Source organism: Dreissena polymorpha, chromosome 12 (genome assembly GCF_020536995.1).
Source record: "Dreissena polymorpha isolate Duluth1 chromosome 12, UMN_Dpol_1.0, whole genome shotgun sequence".
In the NCBI taxonomy this organism is placed as follows: Eukaryota; Metazoa; Mollusca; class Bivalvia; order Myida; family Dreissenidae; genus Dreissena; species Dreissena polymorpha.
Window position 1 is genome coordinate 61,414,479 of NC_068366.1, and position 27,829 is coordinate 61,442,307.

At 36.9% G+C, this 27,829-nt stretch overlaps 2 protein-coding genes across 2 annotated transcripts in view; both read left to right on the forward strand.

Annotated features, from left to right (window-relative positions):
- Positions 1-225: 225 nt before the first annotated feature.
- On the forward strand, positions 226-1,699 carry LOC127852658 (retinoic acid receptor gamma-like; the record flags this gene model as incomplete). The annotated part of the gene is made up of 1 exon (XM_052386609.1): positions 226-1,699. A coding segment is annotated over one exon (1,302 nt), but the record flags the coding sequence as incomplete, so codon positions are not given.
- A 5,536-nt stretch (positions 1,700-7,235) lies between these two features.
- The window catches only part of LOC127853409 (uncharacterized), a 31,401-nt gene continuing 10,807 nt past the window's right edge, over positions 7,236-27,829 (forward strand). Inside the window, exons 1-5 of the mRNA XM_052387937.1 lie at positions 7,236-8,271; positions 19,429-19,611; positions 22,478-22,784; positions 25,943-26,083; positions 26,530-26,624. Coding sequence (XP_052243897.1) covers positions 7,569-8,271; positions 19,429-19,611; positions 22,478-22,784; positions 25,943-26,083; positions 26,530-26,624 — 1,429 coding nt within the window. The 5' untranslated portion in view covers positions 7,236-7,568. The remainder of the gene's footprint in view (positions 8,272-19,428; positions 19,612-22,477; positions 22,785-25,942; positions 26,084-26,529; positions 26,625-27,829) is intronic.

Below are 27,829 nucleotides of genomic sequence, written 5' to 3' on the forward strand. Positions count from 1 at the left end.
TTGCAATTCCCATGTATTTAATAGTGGAACAACCAGAGTCAACGCCTGGGACTTACGACGTGTCGTGGAATAGTAGAATAGACAGTCCAAGCAAACCGCAGCCAGAATGTGCAGTAACTTCAAGTGACCCCTTTATCTCATTCTCATCAGAAAACAATGAGGCGCGTGCTTGCGATGAAAGTGAACTACCAGAAAACAAGAAGAAAACGAAAGGCAAAAGTTTAACATTCCCCCCCGTGCCAGGTTTGCGAAGGGGTGTCTTCAGGAATACATTTTGGTTGTTATACATGCGAGGCGTGTAAGAACTTTTTCCGAAGATGTTTGAAAAGAAAACGCGAGGAAAACATAGGATTGAAAAAGTCGAGGGATATTTTCACGTGTCCTGCAAACAAAAAATGCGACACAACGCATGGAACTGCCAAAAATAATTGCTCTGCTTGCCGCTTCGACAAATGCCTAAACTTAGGTATGGCGACTGAAAAAGTTAAAAAGGGACGAATATCTTATGCCCAAAGAACTGAGACAATTAAACAGGTGCGAATGCTTGAGGGAAAAGAGGTGATTGTCTCGCCGAATGAAGCTTCCACTAGGGCTACAGCTGGTACTGATAAGAATTCTACAGTTTCTACCGCTTTAGATATGTGTGAGGCAATGCTTTCGAGAAATATAAGCAAATTACAAGACCAGTGTGAAAATGTACGTGTGTCAGCAGACCTTGTGGAAAGCCTGGTTCAGAATATGGATAAAATGAAAATTATGGGAGAGGAAATGTCGATAGCAGAAGTACGGGAGGCGAGAATTAAAGAACATTACGAAAACTACATGACAAAAGTAGCTATGTTTGGATCTATGAGTGGTGTGTCAAAAGACGAATATCACAACCTTCTGAAAAACTACGATATTGACCTAGATGATCAATGGAAGGTGTTCAAGGATTTCGCTCTTAATTTGGAGTCAGTTATTGGCCGTTATTGCAGATTCGCCAAACAACTTCCAAATTTCGCTAAACTGTCTTTAAATGATCAAGTATCTCTTCTGAAGCACACGCATTGTGACTTTTTCATATTGATGCTACACAAGGGCTACAAGCCGGAATACAACATCTTCCTGGAACTAAATGGGCTGATTTACCACGTGGAGGAGGCATCGGACCGACTCCTGTCCAGAAACTCCGTGTCTCTTATGGTGCAGATGTTTGACCGGCTTCAAAAACTCAACCTTACGGACGGAGAAACGGCCTTAGTTGGAGCTATCATAACAATGTCGTCGGACCAGTGTGAGCTGGAAAATTCAACGTTAGTAGAAAGCACTCAGTTGGACTTGTGTAATTTATTAAGGCAAAACATGAAAGATTTGTATGGTGAACGAAATGGTTCAATCCGTTTCGCGAAAATTGTTGACCGCTTGACGACTTTGCGCGAGGTGTCAGTGCAGTATTACAAAGACTACAGGAGTATTTGTGAGGACAAACTAGTTCAAAAAGAAACCCCATTGTTTGATATTCTACTTCCTGACAACGACGTTTAATTGTTTCGTTTATTTTATTCACCTTCAAATGTACTCGTTTATGAATGTGAAGATATCAAGGTCTTTTTTCTGTGTTTATAAATAAGGATAGGCTCACTTAATATTACCAGTTCTTAGAAGTGACTTAAATGCGTCTGTATTGAGATTATTTGTCTTTGAATAGCAGAACAGTTGTTTTAAAACATTTGAAATGTGTTAACTTTCAAATTTTAAAGGGATTTTTTGAAACATTTGATAAAATGACACCGATGTCATAGATTAAACAAGAAATATCTTTAAAATAGATAAACGGCGTTGATAGTTCAATGAATGAGATCAATGATAGCGAATGTCTTTTTCTGTGCAGTTCTTAGCTACATCACACGCCGTAAGGGATGTTACGCGTAGTTTTCGCGGCTTATTTTACATTATTACATATTGCTGGTCATAAACCTTTAGATACAAAACAGAAAACCAAAAGAAGAATGGAAGTTAAACTAAAACATATGAGTCAACCGGCCACACGCGAAGTATCCGTATTTATAGGCGCGTTCTTCGAACAAACCTGTTTTAGTGGTATGTCGGACATTGCTATATGATTCGATTATTAACAGTTTCGAGAATCATCGCGCTCATGCTTAATACAATAGTCAATATGGTGGAATAATTATTGTTAAATTAATCTAAAATAATATTTATCATTGTATTGTTGAAAACACATTAATAATCTATTATTGACATATCTTAATTATATTGCTGAATATCTTCATTTAACATATTTCTGGTCTAAAGAAAATTCCAGGTCACCTAGTTCACGGATAGAGTCTTTATTATATAACGATTATTTTACTGGCTGCGAACTCCGGTGATAAACTGTATATAAACTCTGACTTTCACACACTGGCCGCGAATTTACCCGAAACCTCGCGAGTTGAAATGCAATGCATTAAAGTGAGGCCTCGCTTCCACTGCTCTTTATACTTTTACATGTTGACATGAATATGAAAGTAAGTACTAAATATGAGAACATAGCCTTTAGTATAAACGCTTTTGCGCTGGTAATTCTCTGAAAATAAAAGGTGCACGCACAAACTGTATTTATGTCGAGAATTGATTGTAAAACTGTTCTATCTATTGAGCCTTTTCATTAGAGATAAAATTGTTTCATGCAGTATCACAGTGTTACAAAGACGCGGATATGTTTCCAATTTTTTGGTGTTATACTCAAATCAGCCAATGGAATAAATGAAGTGTATTCATTCGTACCTAGTCGCGGGAAATTTTATTTGAATATTATTGGACACTTACAAAGGTCAGGTCAGGTGAAAAGCTGGCTTAATACAGCACGCCGAAAAAATACATTAATTTCACACAAGACAATTATCACTAATAACGGAGAAACAAATCGTAAAGTAAATGGATAATTATAAAAAGAAATAAGTAAAAACAAGTTATTTTACATTACACATAATCGCTGTGTATCCCCTTGTGGTTGAACGTTGTGCCTACTAATAAATATTTCATTTTCTTTTCTGTATAAAAGCAATTTATATATTGCTGTGCATGCTGTGGTTATTGTTTGTATCCTGAGTGCGACTCCAACATATATATATATATATATACAATGTTGTTTTAAAACAGTGATTTAATTTCAGTATAACACTTTAAAACCAGCATATGACTCATTATGTTTGAAATGCCTTTCACTTCCTTTTGTGTGAGTCGCATGCACCTTCTGATATTTGACTGAGATTTTTTCCTAAACATTTGTTTCTACTTTGGTGCAGACAACATTTTGCCGTCATTTGTACTTGTACTTCATCAAACAGGCAAAATGTAATATCAAAGAAAATGAGTTATGTATCTACATTTTCTTTGATATTACTGTAAATAAGTCAACTATTAATTTACCAAAGAATTGCTGACCTACGAAAATAAGCAACTATGTTTATTTTTGGGAGGGGATGCGCACGCCTTTTTCTGTCGCGTATAAAGCTGCCTCTGGATATTAAAGAAGTCTTGTAACGACAAAGCCAAATAGAATACACGTTGTTTACCATATGTTGCAAAATGACTGATAAAAGCGAGATAAATATGATAATATGAATTGGACAGATTCGCGCTTTGACATGGCTTTCAAACTGCAACTATTCGGATTTATGTCGCTACCACAAGCTGCCGGTAACCGCTCTCAAAAGTAAAGAAATTACAAAGATAATTGATATTCTACTTCCTGACAACGACGTTTTTACACTTTTTTTATGAAACCGTGTGGACCTTTTAACAGGGGACTTAACTCTGTGGAAAACGGCACTTTATTTAACAAAAGTTTCGTACCCTCCACATACTGATCATTCGGCCATCGAATAAATCGTTTCATATATGTCTGATAATACTTTGCATGGTAATAAATTCGGTTACTGCAGTAGTTTTTACACGCGCCTCTCTCCCATGCGACATGGGTTCTCTCACCGTTCCCGGCAGCATGCTTGGTTGGTTGTCACCGGACTGGTCCTAAACATTTGTTTCTACTTTGGTGCAGACAACATTTTGCCGTCATTTGTACTTGTACTTCATCAAACAGGCAAAATGTAATATCAAAGAAAATGAGTTATGTATCTACATTTTCTTTGATATTACTGTAAATAAGTCAACTATTAATTTACCAAAGAATTGCTGACCTACGAAAATAAGCAACTATGTTTATTTTTGGGAGGGGATGCGCACGCCTTTTTCTGTCGCGTATAAAGCTGCCTCTGGATATTAAAGAAGTCTTGTAACGACAAAGCCAAATAGAATACACGTTGTTTACCATATGTTGCAAAATGACTGATAAAAGCGAGATAAATATGATAATATGAATTGGACAGATTCGCGCTTTGACATGGCTTTCAAACTGCAACTATTCGGATTTATGTCGCTACCACAAGCTGCCGGTAACCGCTCTCAAAAGTAAAGAAATTACAAAGATAATTGATATTCTACTTCCTGACAACGACGTTTTTACACTTTTTTTATGAAACCGTGTGGACCTTTTAACAGGGGACTTAACTCTGTGGAAAACGGCACTTTATTTAACAAAAGTTTCGTACCCTCCACATACTGATCATTCGGCCATCGAATAAATCGTTTCATATATGTCTGATAATACTTTGCATGGTAATAAATTCGGTTACTGCAGTAGTTTTTACACGCGCCTCTCTCCCATGCGACATGGGTTCTCTCACCGTTCCCGGCAGCATGCTTGGTTGGTTGTCACCGGACTGGTAGTGACCCCCCCCCCCGAGCATTACTGTTTTCCCTCACAGAACAAAACCACGTCAAAATGAAATGGCTCCTGCTCTTGGAATACTCGACTTGTTTGATGCCAATCGTAACACTTCGTCCATCTCCGGAGTCTCCGTAAAGAGTGGAATAAATGCAATAAAAAGCCGGTTGGGTCCAGAGTGGTTTGATGCTTGTATCTAAAGTGTCGTCCAAAATTAGCCTGTGCAGCTCGCAAAAACTGGATTGTCGTTTAGAAGAGACTTCTTTTCAACGATTTTTTTGCCCCCGGATCGAATGATCGGGGGTTTATTGTTTTTGGCCTGTCTGTCTGTCATTGTTTGTGTCTGTCATTGTATGTGTGTGTCCCAAAACTTTTACCTTGCTCATAACTTTTGCAATATTGAAGATAGCAACTTGATATTTGGCATGCGTGTGTATCTCACGGATCTGCACATTTTGAGCGGTGAAAGGTCAAGGTCATCCTTTAAGGTCAAAGGTCAAATATATGGATTCAAAGTGCAGTAGGGGGCATTGTGTTTCACAAACACAGCTCTTTTTTTATAAAAACGGAAAGTGTCGCACCGTATTAGTCTGTGAAGACTTATATGAGATTGAACTTTATGCATATACATTCAGTGGCGTTTTCTCAGAGAGCTTCTCTTATATCTCTCAGTATAAACACGTAGCTGGCTATTGTAGCTGTAATTTTCGTCCCAAACTTTCGTGAGTCTAGTCGGTTTATTAGGAAGGAGTGCTTGGACACGCTGTGTCCTCAAATAATGCAGCCTCGGGCCCCTATGGACCACATAAACTTCGAAACACACACACACACACACACACACACACACACACACACACACACACACACACACACACACACACACACACACACACACACACACACACACACACACACACACACACACACACACACACACACACACACACACACACACACACACACACACACACACACACACACACACACACACACACACACACACACACACACACACACACACACACACACACACACACACACTCGCACTCGCACACGCATACACACATGATAACACAGTGAAGATAAATTCTATGTGAACCTTTGTGCGTATTCTTGACTTCATTGCCTACTAAGAATGGCACAATTTAAAGAATGTTGAACCTCGTCATGGTTATTCTTCACAAAGAATATCTACGTATTGGCTCTGTCTTTAAACCCAGTTTTTTAAGGAATTTAAGCCCCTCCATCCGAGTATTTCCCGCCATAAAATCTCTGAAATCCGCATCAGTGTATTGCTGATAAACTGATTAGTGTTGCCACAGTGTGATCAGAGTACGCATGGGAATAAAACCGCATGGGGTAGTTTATCCCCTCTTCCCTCAAAAGGCTTTGTACTATTCATGTCCAGTGTACTGGTTCACTGTATTTAAAATGTAGCAACCCGTTGATAAATGAGGATGATAGATTGAATGATGGGTCAATACATTAAGTGGTACCCAGTGGAGGGGCTAGAAATTTGCTTTAATTTGTTTCAAATACATGTGTTGGTTCGATTACTTGTTGATCTAATCAAGTTTATGGGTTGGCGCTGCGTTATTCTCATTTATGCATGTCATTACAATGTTTGACAATCGTCTGCAGCATGATCGCGAGGCACGGCTGCTGTCCGAAAACTGGACTGGAGCGTGCCACAATCTTGGGGCGATTGCTGGTTCTCCCGAAGGCTGCACAATGCACGTAAACACTCCAGTACAGTACAGTCTCAGCCGACCATTCAATGTGGTAATGCACTGTTTTCTCTGCATACGGATCACAACACTGTGACCACAGTGGGGTGCCTTTAACATACGGCTATAGAGTACACTTTTTAAGAAGGGGGGGGGGGTGGGGGGGGTGGGGGTAAATAACACAGTCTTAGTGATGGCTTTAACAAAACGCATGAACGCATATATCTTGAGGTCTTCTAACTTTAATTTGGTGAGTGCTGCGGACTCTTTGAAAGCATTTTCTCATAATTGTGTACATACCTATGTTCCAAGTCAGCGAATTATCGAATTATTACAGGACATAACAGAATAGAAAAGTACAAAACAGAACAGAATATAATAGAATAGAAAAGATTAGGAAAGAATGGCAGAAAGTTATTTATGGCATGAACTGCTCATCGTTAAATACATACACGCTAACATGCAATCATAAATACGCGTGCGTGATAATAACAAAAATAGTAACGTTACATGCGAAAGTAAAAACATGCAATTAAATTTAATGAGGCCTCTGATTTAATGCACATTTTACAGTTGTTTATATTTTCTCATTTAGACGTGCAGTTGGATGATGATGAAATTGTTGATGATAGGCCGATAGCGATATTTTTAGCCTTCTACTGTCGACAGCAATAAATTATTCGTAAGAGTGTGCTTTATTGATCAATTACGCAATTCCACACAATTATTGATGGTACGTCACAGTGCACTAGCCGTTTAGTTGTATATATCGGGTCATACCATTTTAAAACCGGAGCATATATTATTGAATTTTCATTTTGTTTTCAGAAGTTGTAAAGATGTGATCGATGTGGTCGAGAATGGACTCAAATAAAGACTGTTATTCGTTAAAAAATGCAAATGCAAGGAAGGAAATCGGTGAAATCCCCTAGATATCGAATCGTCAACAAAGCTTGTCAACCTGACCTCATTTCTCGTCGCGTTGGTCAATGAGTGACGTCACAGCCAATACTGAAACAAACATGTCAGAAGCCTCAGGTGCGAGCTAGATCACAGACTCACAAACGATGTCAGCTCAGATTTCGGGCGACCGCGGTCCCGAAAACACCTGGGACAACTTGGAGGAAAGTGTGAAAAAGTCGGTGATTTCATTAAGGGACTTTGCTAGGCGGAAGGAGAAGGATTTTCAGTTTGTGATTTCTCTTAGTCCTTCTGAGCTTGCTGGGTTCCTGAAGGAATTCTTCTTAGCCTTAAAGGAGCAGTCCGCAACGTCCCCCTCCCAGAGTGAGGATGAAAATGGGGCTGCTGCCTCACTAGGAAAGATTCGTTCGGACCTCTGCGATTATTTTAAGAAAGTAATGAGCGTTGACATTACTACTGGAAGCGAATTTTCCGAGTGTAATTTAATCGTAGATGATGTCGCGCAGTCACAGACCAAAGACGGCTCCGTGGCCAAAAATGCAGTGATGAAGAAGCACACTCGACAACGAACATTTACCTTTGAAACAAACGAACTGCGACAAATATACATGAGCGAGGCAATGAATCTCGATCAACCGGAAACGCTGCAGAACAAAGTGTTTTTTGATGTGTGTATGTACATTTGTAATAGAGGGAAAGATTTCTTACGTTTAATGACAAAAAATGACTTTGAAGTATGCACCGATCAAAATGGCAGACGATATGTATTGCTTAAATACGATCCAAAGTTCAGTTCCAACGAAGTCGCTGGCGGTACACAGATTGGTGAACGGATGTATGAGCGCCCAGGTTTGTATGATAACTGCCATTGTTTTACTAGCATGAAGATCATATTGCACGAGTTAAACAAAGTTTATAACAATTTTATTTTTCACTCATGGAAATTGGCCATTTGAGTAAGCAATCCGAAATTCTTAAAATATAAGTTGAGACCTTTATATGTGAAAAATTATATCCATTAAAAAACAGAGACCTTAGATGCGCTCTTTTCTTGTGCAGGATTTGCAGGTTCGTGTTAAATTCATTCACTGTACACCATCTTTATAAAACTTATAATTAAAAATATAATTTATTCAATATTATACATTTGATATCATATAGTATCCTTATTCTTACAAAATCTAATTCTTAAGACTTTAAAACAACTTTTTAGTATTAATAAAACTTTAAATGTACAATCTTTAGTGAGTTAAGTTTCAAAGGGGGTTTAACCAATTTGTTTTTGCAATTAATTAGTCATCAGACACATGCTTTAATACTGGGTATTTTAAGAGAAAATGATATTTGTACATCCAATTTCTTGAACGTGAAGTAAGTAAACAACAGAATTTGGGACAGTTTTCCTTCAATAACTTTTTTATGCGGACGTCTTGAATCTTGAAACCAAAAACCCGTAGAAGTGCAAACAATGTAGAGCCAAAGTGGCATAATCATTTAAAAGAAATATAAATGTAAAGTGGCTTACTGGATGACAATATCCGCTACTCCTTCACAAAAACCACGCCATCTTGGAAGTAAGTTCCAACTAAGGTCTGTTAAACCTGGTACCTGGTAAGCTCACATCAACGCATGCCCCCCCCCCCCTGTATATATATATATATATATATATATATATATATATATAAGAGTTGAGAACAGCACTGATACAAATGTATTCATGTCAGCCTGCCTTTTTCTCCTTTTAAAGGGGTGCCATACACAATTTGATTTTCTGGCCATTCTCTCCGAATTTAAATTTCCCAAATCTGAAAAAAAAACATTTTATATGTCTGTTTATAGATTGACTAATTTCACAACATTAGAATAAATAGGTTATGGTTAATAGGGTCAAAACATTTTTCACAATTGTATACTTATTAAAATGAAAATACTTCAAGTAGAATGCTCATGACATGTACACATGTCAAAAACCAAACAAATGATTGTCCGTAACGTTTTTGTATCGGTTGTTGTTTTCTAATGGTTGAGAAATGAAATTAGTTTTCCTATTTCAGGGCCCTCAATCTATCAAATCTGCCGCCGAATTTCAGCGGCAGTCCCCCACCTGAAAAGTATACTTTTTTCCCCTTTTGGAGGGAAAAATTCCCCCTTAATTTTTTTTAAATTTTTTTTAATAGAAAGATGTGTCTCATGATTATTATATCTAAATTCTATTTCAATTTAATCTTTTCAAACATAATAAATTATGAAAAAAGCAATGAATATTGTGAAAACATGTACAAATGTTATAATGAGAGAAAAAAGGGAAACGCCGCGAAAATTCCCCCTCCTAAGGGCTGCAGACCCCTTCCCCCAAAGTAGTGTGAGGGCGCTGTATTTATGTTACAAAAATTAGTTTTCCTATTTATGTTACAACAAGGACATAGTTAATGGGGTGGCAAGGGAGGCAACTGCCTGTTAATGGGGTTGCAAGGGAGGCAACTGCTGCCTCAATATTTGGCTTAGTCATATACGGAAGTTACCAGTTACATGATGATACCTCATGCTTCTATTTGTCAAAGTCAGTGTGAATAGGACCCAAATACGGATGCAACACAGCACTGTGCTAACTAGCCCTGGATAAAACAGTAAACATATTTATCCCTTTTCACTCAGAAGCAAAGTAAAAAATGTCTATGTGCAACCAGCATAAAACCAGAACAGCCTGTGAGTTACTCAAAATGAATAAGGGTTCAAAATGAAGCCTTTGGAACTTGAATTTAGTAAGAAAGGTATTTAATTAAATTTAACTTACTATGGGACTACAAATAGGTCAAAATACGTAACTAAGTGGTAAAGTGTAAAGTAAGTTGTGTTGCTGACACGATGGACATCATGATGGAATGGCATTTTTATGTCCCCCACTATAGTAGTGGGGGACATATTGTTTTTGCCCTGTCTGTTGGTCTGTCTGTTTGCGCCAACTTTAACATTTTGCAATAACTTTTGCTATATTGAAGATAGCAACTTCATATTTGGCATGCATGTGTATCTCATGAAGCTGCACATTTTGAGTGGTGAAAGGTCAAGGTCATCCTTCAAGGTCAAAGGTCAAATATATGTGGCCAAAATCGCTCATTTTATGAATACTTTTGCAATATTGAAGATAGCAACTTGATATTTGGCATGCATGTGTATCTCATGGAGCTGCACATTTTGAGTGGTGAAAGGTCAAGGTCATCCTTCAAGGTCAGAGGTCAAATAATGTGGCCCAAATCACTTATTTTATAAATACTCTTGCAATATTGAAGATAGCAGCTTGATATTTGGCATGCATGTGCATCTCATGGAGCTGCACATTTTGAGTGGTGTGGGGTCAAGGTCATCCTACAAGGTCAGAGGTCAAATATATGTGGCCCAAATCGCTTATTTTATGAATACTTTTGCAATATTGAAGATAGCAACTTGATATTTGGCATGCATGTGTATCTCATGGAGCTGCACATTTTGAGTGGTGAAAGGTCAAGGTCATCCTTCACAAGGTCAAGGTCATTCTACAAGGTCAAACATCATATAGGGGGACATTGTGTTTCACAAACACATCTTGTTTTGTTTATGTGGTTCTATTGTGAAGTCTAAATTAATAATTTACTATGTGTATTTACATTAAGCTAACACCAGTAAATTGGTTATGAAATAAAATAACAAAATCAAATCATTACATCATTGTGCTTTGGTTTATACTTTCCAGGAAGCTTAATGTTAAGTGCACGTGCACTGCCTAATGTTTGAAATTGCCTTTTAATTCAATTATACTTGAAATAAGTACTTTAACTTGTTTCTTAAATAAGTCTTATTAACTATCTAATGCTTTTATTTTAAAATACATGTATCAGATAAAAGATAAACTTAAAAAAGAATATAAGACTAAGAGAAAATAAGTTCTTTAAGACATATTTTTGATATAAAAATACCAATACAAATATCCATGGCTTGATTTAATTATAGTGTGTTCAGATTGATAAAATTTAGATGTTTTTCATGTTTAAAGTATCTTGTAGCTATGTAAGTTGTTATCATCAGGTTACACTACCGGTATATGTTTCTTAAATTTAAACCAGTTTTTTTTTACTTTTTTTATTAGTGCAGTTTCATACTGTCACAACAGTATTGTGTGTAAATTTTTAGATCCATTGTAAATAAATCCAGTGGGTAATTGCACTTTGACATAAATAAACTGTATTGATTTAGTATTTACTGGTTTTGGGCTGTAACTTACTAAAATTGTCAACTAAACATGTACCGTATGCTGACATTAGTTCATGAATTGAAATGTGTTTTAAAATAAATATCTCCTATTATTACCAGTAATAATGTTACAATTGTCAATTTATTCACAAGGATGGTGCTACTTCATGATGACACTGATGTTTAATTTAGACTCTTCAATGTGTCTATATAAATTATTATTATTATCCCATGCCAAAGGCAAAGATATAGAATTGGCGTTGTCCATCCGTCATTCTGTCCGTCTGTCACAAAATTTTGAAATTAGCTGGTGATATCAATTAAACGAATTTGCTTGTTATATATATTTTTATGGACAAACATTGGCTTCAACATATTTGAAACGACAAACTGAAGTCATGAAAACTTGTTTTGACACAGTGAAACCCCTGCTGGATGTTGAGTTGGCAAACTTGACCATGTTTTGCCTTTGTGGCACACAGCTCCAGGCACACGATGTTATCTTTAACAATATGTGGTAGTTAGTCAAACATTTGTTTATTTACATAGATTTGACAGATTTTTGACAATCATTGAAATGTGTATTAATGCGGTCAAACTAAGAGTTTTTATTTTAAGGCTTCTAAGTACATGTAGGCATGCTGAAGGATTGCGCCAATTTGCAAATTGATCTGTTTTGTATCACAAAACTCCTCCCCTTAAATCCTTTCCCACACAGAGGCAAAGTGAAAATGGCCATGTGCAAACAGCACAAAACCAGAAAAGCCTGCGAGTCATTCGCAGTCTGTTCATGTTTTATGTTGTTTGTTGTTTATCAGTATCTAAGCGTTGGAATGATTCAGCCTTTAAAACTTGAATCTAGTAAAAAAGGTCTTTAATTAACTTTGACTTTCTAAGGGACTACAAACACATCAGAATACGTTTTTTGAAGTGGGAAAGGGTTAATTACTCATCACTGGACACCCCCACAATGAAGACAACAAGAACCACAAACAAAACTACACTTCTTTAAGAGAATCTAATTTAACCCCTTGATTCTTCCACCCACAATTGCTAGTAGCTTTTAGCATCTTTATAGAAAAAAATGCCTCAGTAATAGTCTTTTCCCGCTGGTACAATATGCCATTAAAATGTGGAGGCAGCGTCTATATTGGTAGCAGTAATAGAGCTGTGCGTGACAACAGTCCATCATTTGCAAGGCTACTGACTCAGTTCCTGAACTGTGAGTGTGTTTGCCACAGCTGTGTTCCTTTAGGGAGAGAAAGCAGTACATGAAAGACTGATTATAACAACAGGGGATTTTCAGCACAGTCTGCGCCTCCCGAAAATGGAGGCATTCCCAAAGCAAAAGGACCCGTTTCCAAACCGAAATTATAAAAAAATTCCCAATTTCAAATATTTTTATTTTATTTTTGTTGTTGTTGTTGAAATAAGTGTCTTATGACTTATGATTATTACACTTTATATATCTTAATTTTATTTTTTAAACAACATTCAAAAAATATAACGATAATTTATAAGATTTTTATTCAAAATGGCCAGGAAAACCCCTGTTGTGTCAATACTTGTTGATAAAAAATCCCAAATTGGTCCTTTTTGTCGATCGAAATTTCCCAACTTTGCCACTTTTATCGACTACAAAATCCCATTTTGACCAGACTCCTTTTCCCAACATGGCTGGAAAAAGCCCTGTAACATTGTTGTGTATCTGATAACCAAAATGATTCTGTTATGGCTTTCCTGCTCAGAAGCCCATTTTGTTGCATTTTTAGTCCCTTGTGGGCTGTTCTGGTTTTACGCTGATTGCAAATATGCTTCTGAGTTGGAAAGGGTTATACACCCTTATTTTAATAATGGAAAATGTGTCCAGGGCTTTTTTCCTGCTTAGAGAATGGCCGTGGGGACCCATTTCACAATTTCAACATGGACATTTTAAAATTCTAACAGGGCCACAATACTTGACCAAAACAGCAAGTTTTAAAATGTGAAAATCAGACTTTTGGGGCTTAAAACTGTCGAAAATTGCCAATTCACAATTCAAAATTATAATTTGATTTAATATTTTACATATTAAAAGCGAGACAAGAACTTGACAGGGGTTAGGCTTTTCTATGGTTTAAGATAGAGTTTACCAGTCAGAATATTGTAGATCTAAATGTAGGTGGTTATTTGTTGAAAGAAAGTAGCTTTCAAGCTCAATTCAAGACTCATTTTTTTCACAAAGTGATTGGGCCAGGGCCGCTTTACAAAATCGAGAAAAAAAGCTGAGATGTCCAGTGTGACATCAAAATTGAAACCAAAGAAGTTTGACCTAGAAATGTTCTGAACAATTGAAACCCACTTGATTCATGTAGCTGCATTTGAAATAAAGAATTAAGTACATTACTAATAACCAAGCTTTATTATGTCCCCCAGTCTAAATTGGGGGACATTTTGTTTTTGCCCTGTCTGTTTGTTGGTTTGTTAATTGTTCGTTTGCGTCAGACGTTAACATTGGCCATAACTTTTGCAATATTGAAGATAGCAACTTGATATTTGGCATGCATGTATATCTCATGGAGCTGCACTTTTTGAGTGGTGAAAGGTCAAGGTCATCCTTCACGGTCAAAGGTCAAATACATGTATATGGGGGGGCATAGTGTTTCACAAACACATCTTGCTTTTAGTTTATTTTAACAGTACTGTGTTGGCCATTATGACTTAGTTTGGATCACTGCATGAACAGTTTGCTTTTTTTTTTAAATCGGAATTGTTTTTGTAATGGAACAATTAACTAATAGTGTGTGTACATCTATGTGCTACAAAACACAATCCAATATTCACAAAATGAAACTTCAGCTGTGTTAGCAGAGGAGAAACCTTATCATTACATGCAATTCTTTATTTATAAAGCAAGAAACCAGTTGACAAACAGTGAGACTCTAGAAAACACATAAATGTACACAATTAACACTTAAAATGGAATAAAACAGGGTTAACCGTCTTAGAATGGTTAACGTAAAGCATTTAGGATTTAAACCTGTTGTATGGATCTCCAATTTTGTTATTTTAATTTTAAAAAAATATATAAAATTTACCCCTTTGTAGCACAATTGACAACTCTGTAAACATAAAACAGACAAATATATGCACTGAATAAATCACCGCCTTGGTACCAAGCCATATCTATTACACCAATAAATCACCGCCTTGGTACCAAGCCATATCTATTACACCAATAAATCACCGCCTTGGTACCAAGCCATATCTATTACACCAATAAATCACCGCCTTGGTACCAAGCCATATCTATTACACCAATAAATCACCGCCTTGGTACCAAGCCATATCTATTACACCAATAAATCACCGCCTTGGTACCAAGCCATATCTATTACACCAATAAATCACCGCCTTGGTACCAAGCCATATCTATTACACCAATAAATCACAGCCTTGGTACCAAGCCATATCTATTACACCAATAAATCACCGCCTTGGTACCAAGCCATATCTATTACACCAATAAATCACCGCCTTGGTACCAAGCCATATCTATTACACCAATAAATCACCGCCTTGGTACCAAGCCATATCTATTACACCACTTTGATTGATTCTATTCAATTGACATCTGATACATAAAAGAAACTGTAAAAAGCAGTTGCTGCCGTCATTTAAACAGGAAAATAATCATTATCACAGGATATTGCTTCAATGGTCATTACAATTAAAGTAAATGTAACTCTACTCATAGCTTTGTTTGCTCCTTTAGAAAGTGCTTTTCCTTTTTCCAAAAAGATTTTCATTTAGATTTTGCATTTTCTTTCAATTTTTGAGCTTACCATAAAATTGTTAAACACTTTTCTTTTCTTTTTTTAAACATTACACATGTAAATGGAAGGCTAGGACAAACCGAGTCCTTTCCCCAAATCAAGAAAAAAAAAAACAGCATTATTTCCTGCCTCAAGAAACTGAAATACTCATTTTGTTGTCCGCAGTGCCATGCCATGTTATATAAAGTTCAGAGTCCTGGTTACAGACCTCTCCTGTTTAGCAAATAATTTTAACATCCTACACAGAGACACTGTAATTGACATACATGGACGCCACGCACATATGGAACTTGAAAATTGGTCGTCAATCCCATAAGTCATAAACCTGTACTCGAAACCTTTATATATCCCTGTATGAAAATCACTGAGAACAAAAATGGAATTCTTAGCTCAATATTTTAAGTTCATAGTGTTTTTTGAAATTATGATGTTTTGACCACTTACTTTTTTTTGGTTCATGTAACCATATGCACTGATGCCTCAAGGGATTGAGCGTTCATACCTGTACATGTATCTCGACTATGAATGGAACGCAGTAAGTTCATACCTGTACATGTATCTCGACTATGAATGGAAGGCAGTAAGTTCATACCTGTACATGTATCTCGACTATGAATGGAACGCAGTAAGTTCATACCTGTACATGTATCTCGACTATGAATGGAACGCAGTAAGTTCATACCTGTACATGTATCTCGACTATGAATGGAACCCAGTAAGTTCATACCTGTACATGTATCTCGACTCTGAATGGAACGCAGTAAGGATGGTCTAGCTATACCATTCCCCTAGTGTAGAGCCTTTTTGTCTAGAGTATGTTGTCATGAACATTATGAAACTCATTTTAAAAATGAATAGACTTATTTTTAACTCACCTGTGCAATGCACAGAAAGAGCTTTTGGGACTGCCTTTTGTCCGTTATGCGTCGTCTGTGGTACTGGTAAGGTGTCAGTTCTTTTAAAACTTTTATGTTAAACAACTTTTCCTAACCCAATTTGGAGATTTCAAAAAAACTTCACAGGAATGATCCTTGGGTAATGATCCTTCTTTATAAGTTGTTCAAATCATTCCAGTCCACTGCATATGTAGGTCATAAGAGCTAAAAATTATAAGGTCTTAAAATCATTATTACTTTAAAAACCTCCTTAACAGCAAGCATGATGGGTTCAATATTCAGTGGTCCACTATAAAGTCTGTTTAAATTATTGCCCCGTTGTTAAAACTGGCCGCGCCCCCAGTAGCCACTTTATTTATACAGTTTTACATTTTACTGGGTAAATAAGTAAAACGTTGATGAAATCACAATTGTAAGGGGTTTATATATGGTTTGTAATAGTGTCTAGTGGTCCTGTACAATGTATGTTCAGATCGTGCCCCAAACATAATCTACATAAATGTATGTAGTAAATATATGTAAAAATCCGTGAAACCGCAAGTGTTGTGCGTTTACAATTTGAAGCAAAGCATCACATAGTGGTCCACTACCGATACTCTCTTTAAAATCTCTGAAAAAGCAAGGGTGTGTATCATATGTGTAACTTCATCAAGTAGTCCCCTACGTGATTCAAAGCATGCCCTTGGGTCAAACTGGCCATGCCCAAGTGGTCACATGATTTACAGAGAGCAAATGACTTCACAAATCAGCTCAAACTGCAAGAGTCAGGGGCTAAATATTTGGTGTGTAACAGCTTTTAGTGGTCCTCTACTTTGTTTAACTCTGGGGGTCAAAACTTGCCACGCCCCTCGGGGTGGTGTGTGCGTAAGGGTGGAATGTTTTATATTGAAATATATATTATATTCTCAAAAATTAGAAAGCTCACGTGTTTGATGTTTTGGAAGTGTCATCAGATTATTATACTTTACAGAGATTATTCAAATCATGCATGCACTTGGCCACACTTCTGTTACACATGTGAGTGATCTATGACCACCTTGGCCCTCTTGTTTTATTAACCAGGTTTTCCGAAGGAAAAAACTGGTTTTTAGATTGGCGAATGTCGGCGGGCGGGCGGAACAAGCTTGTCCGGGCCATAACTTTGTCGTTCATTGTGAGATTTTAAAATCATTTGGTACATTTGTTCACCATTATTGGACGGTGTGTCGCAGGAAAGAATTATGTGGATATCTCCAAGGTCAAGGTCACACTTTGAGTTCAAAGGTCAAAAATGGTCATAAATGAGCTTGTCCGGGCCATAACTATGTCGTTCATTGTGAGATTTTAAAATCATTTGGCACATTTGTTCACCATCATTGGACGGTGTGTCGCGCGAAAGAATTATGTCGATATCTCCAAGGTCAAGGTCGCCATGACTAAAATAGATTGATTTTGAAACAAGGGGGGTAACTATGAACAATCAGTAACAATGCACATATTGAGTTGTCTCCCTTTATCAGATTTTTTTTTCAAATCGAAATCAAGGTCGCCACGAGTAAAAATAGAATTTGAAACAAGGGGGGTAACAATGCACATTTTGAATTGTCTCCCTTTATCAGACTTTTTTTTTAAAATTGAAAACCTGGTTTTGTGACAATTTTGTCCCTTGTGAATGCAATTTTACTTAAGATGGTCATATTGAAATCAAATCACACTTGTGATAAATAGGAAGGGATTGTATTATAAAGATGAGAGGCCTCTTAATCACCCAGTTTTTTTAATACAAAAAATGAACATGGCTTCTTTTTACAGCTTAAGTAAAACAAACCTTAAATTCACTTCCTATTTTTGGAAGTCACCAGATTACTGTAAATCTTAATTAAGCCACTGATAATACTATAATAAGACATATATGAGTTAACATATTGATTTGTCCGCTGCAGGCCTTTTTCTAGGGCCTTCGATCACTTGGGTGACACTTTTTGCCTTTATTTCCAAATATATTCTTTTTATGTCCCCCACTATACAGTAGTGGGGGACATATTGTTTTTGCCCTGTCTGTTGGTCTGTTGGTTGGTCTGTTGATTGGTTGGTCTGTTGGTTGGTTGGTTTGAGCCAACTTTAACATTTGCAATAACTTTTGCAATATTGAAGATAGCAACTTGATATTTGGCATGCATATGTATCTCATGGAGCTGAACATTTTGAGTGGTGAAAGGTCAAGGTTAAGGTCATCCTTCAAGGTCAAAGGTCAAATATATGGGTCAAAATCGCTCATTTAATGTACACTTTTGCAGTATTTCAATATTCAAGATAGCAACTTGATATTTGGCATGCATGTGTATCTCATGGAGCTGCACATTTTGAGTGGTGAAAGGTCAAGGTCATCCTTCAAGGTCAGATGTCAAATAAATGTGGCCAAAATCGCTCATTTTATGAGTACTTTTGCAATATTGAAGATAGCAACTTGATATTTGGCATGCATGTGTATCTCATGGAGCTGCAATTTTTGAGTGGTGAAAGGTCAAGGTCAAGTTCATCCTTCAAGGTCAGAGGTCAAATATATGTGGCCCAAATCGCTTATTTTATGAATACTTTTGCAATATTGAAGATAGCAACTTGATATTTGGCATGCATGTGTATCTCATGGAGCTGCACATTTTGAGTGGTGAAAGGTCAATTTCAAGGTCATCCTTCAAGGTCAAATATATGGGTCAAAATTGCTCATGTAATGTCACTTCTTCAATATTGAAGCTAGCAATTTTTAATTTGAAATGCATGTGTATCTCATGGAGCTGCACATTTTGAGTGGTGAAGGGTCAAGGTCAAGGTCATCCTTCAAGGTCAAACGTCATATAGGGGGACATTGTGTTTCACAAACACATCTTGTTGTACTTGTATTAGGTCTGGCATGATTTAGAAATTAATATAGCAATAATAACATTTAAGAAATTGAACCACTTGCCAATTGTGGGTTATGGCCCCTGTTCTTATCAACAGCCCATGGAAGGGCCTGCACTGGGAATAATACACATTGCATTCACAGCCATTGTTGTTCTAAATTTACAACCAAGAACTACTTTTTTCAGGTGACCCAAAGTGTCCAGTGTATTCCTACACGCAGTATGTGATCCACCTTCACCCAATGTCGGATGCGTTCTGGCAGCGACCAAAGCGCAGCATCCTGCCAACAGACTTTGTGTGGTACGACAATCAGAGCATAGGGAATAGCACGCTTAATAGACTCATGAACAGAATAACACAGTCAGCAGGTGTGTAATACTGTAGGCATCTAAGGTTTATGTTAAGATCAATCTTGCTTAATGCATGTGCGTAAAGTGTTGTCCCAGATTAGCTTGTGCAGTCCTCAAAGTGTCACAAACTACACATTTTTTTTTTCTTCTTGATCACCATTACTTCCATTCTTGTTGTCTTCAACTCAAAGCGTCATGTTTGGCGGTGTTGAATGCACAGATTTAATGATTTATTTTGTAATTACATTCTAAAATGTATGAAGTGTTCTATTTTGGTTGTTGTTTTTTTTCCCTTTTGCTTTCATATGCTGTAAAATAATTTATATTGGTTGGCATGAAATTTCGTTGTAAGCTCGACTTTTCGAAGAAAAATGAGAGGTATACTACTTGCCCTGGCGTCGGCATTGGTTAAATTTTTTAAAAAGTCCAATAACTTTAACACTATCAAAGATAATTAACTCAAACTTAGAATACTATTTAATGACATCAAGACAATTGAGTAGGTCAAGGTGCATAACTCTGTCAGCATTATTTTTAGAGTTATGCCCCTTTTTATACTTGGAAAATTGAAAATTTTGTGAAGTTTTGTGTTTAGGTCCCCTTTATTCCTAAAGTATCAGAGCTAATGCTTTCATACTTCCAACACTTACTACATTTACCTATCATAAGGGGACTGTGCAGGTCAAGTTATGTAACTCTGACTGGCATTTTGACAGAATTATGGCCCCTTTTATACTAAGAAAATTGAAAATTTGGTTAAGTTTTGTGTTTTGGTCCATTTTACTCCTAAATTCTCATAGCTATTGCTTTCAGACTCGGAACATTTGCTAACTATCATAAGGGGACTGTACAGGACAAGTTGCATAACTCTGGTTGGCATTTTGATGGAATTATGGGCATTTTTTTTACTTTGAATATTTTGTTAAATTTTGTGTTAGATGCACTTTACTTCTAAAGTATCAAGGCTATTGCTTTCAAACTTGAAATACTTTCTTACTATCATAAGGGAACTGTACCTGGCAAGTTGAATTCGACCTTGACCTTTTAATGACCTTGAATCTCAAGATCAAATAAATAAATTTTGCTTTAATTGCCAGAACTTCTTTATTTAGGATCAGATTTGATTTCATCCTTTGACATACTTTGACAAAACAACACTTACTTGACATACCACAATGGACTCCACCCAAACCATCCCCCACGCCCGTTGTGCGGCGTCAACATTTGCCTTGTTAACTCACTAGAGGCCACATTTATTGTCCAATCTTCATAAAATTAGGTCAGAAGATTGGTCTCAATGATATCTTGGATGAGTTTGAAAATGGTTATGTTTGCTTGAAAAACATGGCCACCAAGGGGCGGGGCAAATCTCCTTATATGGCTATATAAGGCTATAGTAAAATCTTGTTAACACTCTAGAGGCTACATTCATAGTCCGATCTTCATGAAACTCTGTCAGAAGATTGATCCCAATAATATCTTGGACGAGTTCAAAAATGATGCCGGTTGGTTGAAAAACATGGCCAACACGTGGGCGGAGCTATTTTCCTTAAATGGCTATAGTAAAACCTTGTTAACGCTCTAGAGGTCACATTTATTTTCCGATCATCATGAAACTTGGTCAGAAGATTTTTCCCAATGATATCTTGGATGGGTTCGAAAATGGTTTTGGTTGCTTTAAAAACATTGCCACCTGTGGCGGGGCATTTTTCATCATATGGCTATAGTAAAACCTTGTTAACACTCTAGAGGCCACATTTATTGTCCAATCTTCATGAAATTTGGTCAGAAGATTGGTCTCAATGATATCTTGGATGAGTTAGAAAATAATTATGTTTGCTTGAAAAAATGGCTTCCTAGGGGCGGGGCATTTTTCCTTATATGGCTATAGTAAAATCTTGTTAACATTCTAGAGGCCACAATTACTGTCAGATCTTCATGAAACTTGGTCAGAAGATTCATACCAATAATATCTTGGATGAGTTAAAAAATGATGCCGGTTTGTTGAAAAACATGGCTGCCAGGGGGCGGGGCATTTTTCCTTATATGGTTATAGTAAAACCTTGTTAACACTCTAGAGGCCACATTTATCTTCCGATCTTAATGAAACTTGGTCAGTAGATTTGTCCCAATAATATAATCTTGTTATCTCAGGTGAGCGACTTTGGGCCTTTCAGGCCCTCTTGTTTATTAAATTTTTAATTTTGTTTCCTTATTTTTGAAATATCATCTAATAAATGACCCCCCCCCAAAAAAAAATATTATTCCCTCTCTCCACCCCCCCCCCCCCCCCCCACCCCCCCAACACACAAAGATTTTTTTTTGAAACATGGTAAAAAAAAAATGCAAATATTTATTTGTATTATTTTATTTTTGAAAGACCGTCCAACCATTCCACCCAAGCAATTGCTATCAAACTTGAAATATAATCTTATTAGTTTGTTTTATGTGTTTACAAATGTTCAATAGATTTTGGAAAATATACCTGAACTCAGAATCGTCTATAATGTACCACTTCTTTAAAACATAAGCGATCAATATGTTTCAATTATGGTTTTCTTCCATTTGGAATATGGCTAAATTACCTTGACCTTTTTGAATATGAACCATGATGGCTTATGTTATACTGTCAAGCACTCAAAAAGTTGAGCGCACTGTCTTCTGACTGCTCTTGTTTTTTTAAATGGATTTTTCAATTCCTTTTAAAATGTTGATGTCTGATTTAGAACAAAATGAGGAAATTATGACAGTCGTTTTCCAAGTTTTCGAATATGTTTGTTTTAAATTTGTGGATTGGTCAATGCGCTCAGTCTACATTAATTAATGTCCCTCTAATAATAATGTTTTTGCAGTGTTTGTGAATATTCTTTTATATCAAACCCAGGTTTACCGGACAGTTACGCCATCAACGCAATAAAGTCATCCTACATACCGGTCATCGAGTCCATCTGTCGGTCGGCCCTCTTCGGAAGTCAGCAGTTCCGCCGAATACTCCAGATAAAGCAATCCAATCATGATATGCACTACCACGTGAGGAAGCGGCACTCTGAGGGCTCCCTATCTATCGCAAGTGTTCTGCGAGAGAGCCCAATTTTCCGCCCTCGCAACTCGGAGCCCTTACTGCCCCTGTATCGGCCTCTCAGCACGGAAACGGAGTTGACCCGTAGCAGCTCTACCAGTCCTGTACCCAGGTTTGAACCGTCTCATTTTAAGAGCATTCATGATGCTTAATTTTGAGTGGGGAGATGTGCCATGCGCAAGAGCCATAACCCTACTCTTTCTTTAGTAAGAGTTATTGCCCTATGTTGTTTTTGTAGGATGTAACTTTTCAGTGCTATATCTTAGATACTATACAAGATTTTAACATGACACTTCATGGATTTATAGATTTGAATTAAGTGGAATTGCAGTGCTCACTCTGGCCTTCAGAAAATAATAGCCATATTTTTTTTCCTTTAAAAAATAATAGCCAAAACATATGCGGACTTTTCCGCAAAACAGTACTGAAGGCAAAAAGAAAGAAAAAACCATGAATCTCATTTTATCTATGTTTTATTAAATGTATATCTATTGATTTAAGTTATAATATAAATATATACAAAAAAACAAGCATAATATCAGTGTGTCATTTTCTTATAAAATATTATCATGGCTTTACAATAAAGAATACAATTAATGTTGTGGGTGTGACTTAACAAACCAGATCTCAGCTACAGTTACATACACATAAGAATTAAGGGCAGAGGCCCCAACCCACCCAGAGCACTTATTATACTATTTTTTATAGTTTTTCCAATTGCAATTTTTGGTGAATACTCGAAATATTATAAACCACACCTTCCGTATCACCGCATGTGTATTCGTCATTCTATTTTTGCTGTTATGAACTTCGAAAATAAATCATAATGGACGAAAAAAATACAGTATCCGAAAACGGTATTCCGAAAAATTGTACGCGTTTTGCACATGAAATATGCATAATATAAAATATTAATATGCATAATCTAAAATGTGCATATCGTTCGACTACTTTATCTCTTAATACGGCGTTTGCCATCGGCCGCAATATTGTAGGCAGAGGCCAATATCAATTGTAAATGATTTATTCCAAAAATAACACTTTCGCAATGCCGATCATGTTTACATCAATTAACGTCACAGCGCGTGAGTTAAAATACACCACCTTAGTGTAATTCCAAACACGTGTTTCGTTAAAATTAGCTGACCATGGCATATGCCGGGTCCCTTTGAATTGGGAAAACCAGGTTACCTGGTTAAAAATTGGAATCATTATGTTAAAGCAGACGACAAACAGCGGTAATTACGGGGATAATTAGTTGATGGCGATTAAATAATTATTTCATCAAGCAATGTTCAAAGTAATCTAATTGCAGAAAAAACGGCGTGCAAAACAAAACCAGCCAACAATATTAGCGGCGATTTTCAATAATGACGATTAAATAATAATTGGCGAAAAATTAACAAAGATCTAACAGTTACCGATAATTGGTAAAGCACAGGGAGATTAAAGACGTTTTTTCCGAAATATATCACTGCTGTCGGACACTGATTGAGAAAAATGCTCTAGGCCACAATGTCGCAGAAGTTATTGACGCGTGTATGACAATACACAGGGTCGAGTGTGTACACAGGTAATCTCGTTATCGATTTTTCCTGCTTGATGGCCCGATTTGCAGGCGTTTCGCAATCGCCGGACAACATTTAGTGGCAATTTGTTTTTTTATGTAGGCGGATAAAATAATGGCCATTTTTTCTAGACAATTTTAAGAAATAATAGCCAGTTGGATAAAATAATCGCCATTGGCGATAATGTCTGGCAGCAGCGTGAGCACTGAATTGAAATGCATGAAGCCGATAACCCTATACTTTGTTATTTTACAGATGTTGCTCTGTTAATCTATCTGCACCCATCAATAAATATAATTTATTTGGTGGTTGATATCAATTCAATGAATAAGCTTGTTATATTCAATTCTGTGTTAACTTGTAAAAAAACAGCCAGTCTGTATTTTTTAAATGACATATAAAGCTGTTTTAGAGAAGCATTATATTGTCCCCCGCCAAAGGCGGAGGGATATAGTATTGGCATTGTCCATATGTCATTCTGTCGATCCGTCCATACGTCTGTCAAAAATGTTTTCAGGGCTATATCTCAGAAACTTAATAAGATATAAAGATGAAACTACATGGGTGTATACACATGAATGTGGAGAAATGCCACGCCTATGAACCCTTACAGTACACTTCAAGACTTCAACATGAAACTTCATGGGTGTATAGGTTTCAATGAGGAGAACAACAATGCATAAAACAATTACACTACACTTAATTTTTTACTCAACTAGCTGAGCAAAATGTGCTCATGGTGAGATTTGTGATCGCCCTTGTTCCGTCATGAATTGAGCGTCGTGCGGTGTCAACATTTGTGAGACCAAATGTATTGTCCAATCTTCATGAAATTTGGTCAGAATATTCGTGACATCTGATTTCTTGGATGAGTTCGAAAATGGTTCCGGTTGCTTGAAAAACATGGCTGCCAAGGGGCATTTTTTCTAATATGGATGTAGTAAAACCATTTTAACACTCTAGAGGCCACATTTATTGTCCGATCATCATGAAACTTGAGTCAGAAGTTTTTCCCCAATGATATCTTGGATGATTTTGAAATTGGTTCCTGTTGCTTGAAAAACATGGCAGCCAAGGGGTGGGGTATTTTTCCTTATATGGCTATAGTAAAACATTGTTAACACTCTAGAAGCCACATTTATTGTCCAATCTTCATGCAACTTGGTCAGAAGATTTAGGATGGTTGACAAACATGGCAGCCAGTGGGGGGGGGATTTTTCCTTACATGGCTACAGTAAAACCTTGTTAACACTCTAGAGGGCACATTTATTGTCTGATCTTCATGAAACTTGGTCAAATCATTTGTTTTAATGATATCGTGGATGTTCTAAAATGGTTCCCGTCTGTTGAAAAAAATGGTCGCTGATGGTGGAGAATTTATCCTTATATATCTATTGTAAAACCTTGTTAGCACTCTGAAAGTTACATTTATAGTTCACTCTTCATGAAACTTAGAACATTTGTTCTAATAATATCTTGGGCTGCACAAAACAGGTCAGTTCCTTTATATATCAGGTGAGCGACTTCGAGCCTTTCCAGCCCCCTTGATTTAATTGGATTATACAATCACATCCATGAACACAATTTATTTTTGGCGGAGGATATCAATTCACAAATTTGCTTGTTTTAATAGTCCATAATTGTCAACACTCTTATAGCTCTGAAAATCAAAAAATGTTTTGGTCTGTTGTTTATTGTTTAGGGCAGGAAGTTGGGATTCTGGTTCCCCCCACATGTTGCCACACATGACTCCGGAGAGGAAAGACACCCCAGAAACAGGGTACCAGCCATTCAGGAATTGTGAACCAGACCTACCGTCTGCTGGATACCAGTCTAGCTACAGGTAGAGCTAAATGCCGTTGTACATGACAAGCTCAATGAGTGGTTATCAATCCATGGGGGGGGGGGGGGGGCAAGGTGTGAAACAGGGGGATTAATGGAATGCCCTTTGTTTGTCTGTTAGTTCATCAGTTTGTCTGTAACTTTTTTGTGTCTACTCAATTACTCTTTAATCTTCGCTCATGAAGCCGCAAAATGTGTAGGCCACTAAGAAAGCATAATTCACTCATGCTGGCTCAAGGTGAGTCAATGTAAAGGTCAAAGGTTACACTGTTTTTATGTTTTCTCTCAAATTGTTTTAGTTTTGTCAGACTTAATTTAAAACACATTGAATCAAATGTATAGTACCTTACCTGAACCGATTTGACATGGTTAATTTGTTTGTGTTTTTGCATTGTTTATTAGCTGGGCCACTATCTGACAAGTTTCAATGTTGTGTGTGTTATTTAGGGACTCAAGTCCCAATGGGGCTCAAGACCTCTCTACCAGTTCCATGTCCTCGGGGCCTCAGTATCACGAGGAGGAACGGAAAACCATGGAAACTGGTAAGACGATTTAAAATTTAGACATTTGTTTTAGAGCCTTGCTCTGGAAAAACTTGGCTAAATGCATGTGCATAAAGTTTCATCCCAGATTAGCCTGTGCAGTCCTCACAGGCTTATCATGAACAACACATTCGGCTTTAATGGAATTTTTTGTTTAAAGAAATCTTCTCAATATAAATCCAGTCTTGGCAGAAAGTGTTGTCCCTGATTAACCTGTGCAGACTGCACCAGCTAATCTGGGATGACACTTTAAGCATGTGCATTAAACCCCTTTTTTCCAGAAACAGGTTCATATACACTATATAGAAAGGTTCAAGTTTCGGTTAGCTAATTCCTCAGGATTTGATGGATTTCAGTCAAACTTCAAACATTTATTTACCCTATTGAAATGACATCGTACGTCAAGTTTGGTAACTCTTGTTAGAAATTTGTGAAATATAAGGGCCTTTTTATGCCCCCGGATCGAATGATCGGGGTATATTGTTTTTGGCCTGTCTGTCTGTCATTCTGTCCAAAAACTTAACTTTGGTCATAACTTTTGCACTATTGAAGATACAATTTGATATTTGGCACGTTATGTATCTCATTTTGAGTGGTGAAAGGTCAAGGTCATCCTTCAAGGTCAAAGGTCAAATATATGGCTTAAAAGCTCAGTAGGGGGCAATGTGTTTCACAAACACAGCTCTTGTTAGAATTTGAAATAAACATATATTTAAAATATGCAAGTTAAAGTATTTGGGTAAGTTAATTAAAGGCCTTTAACACATGTTTACATATAATATAAAAAGACAGCTTATAGATAATCCAACTCAGATATTTTTTAATCAAACTTCATATACATAGATACATTTGACCTAGCTATACCTTCCATCTCTCCCCCATCCACACACACACTTTGGATTGGTGGGGTCAAGGTCACTGCTACTTAAAATAGCAAATGGGGATTCCACTAAATTTCTCATATTTGCAAATTGTAAAAAAAACTGAAAAACTTGATTGCTAAAAATAAATTATCTCCGTAACAAACAGTTTGGTTTAGAAAAATCAGCGCCATAAAAATCTTGACAAGAACAGGAAAATTGCAGTGCGCTGTTCTCTGACAGCTCAGTTACAAATACCCAGTACATTAGTTATTACCAATTCCAAAAAGAAAGTTCAATGACATTTTTCTTCTAAAGCTCAATTCTAGTTTTTTAAGTGCAAAT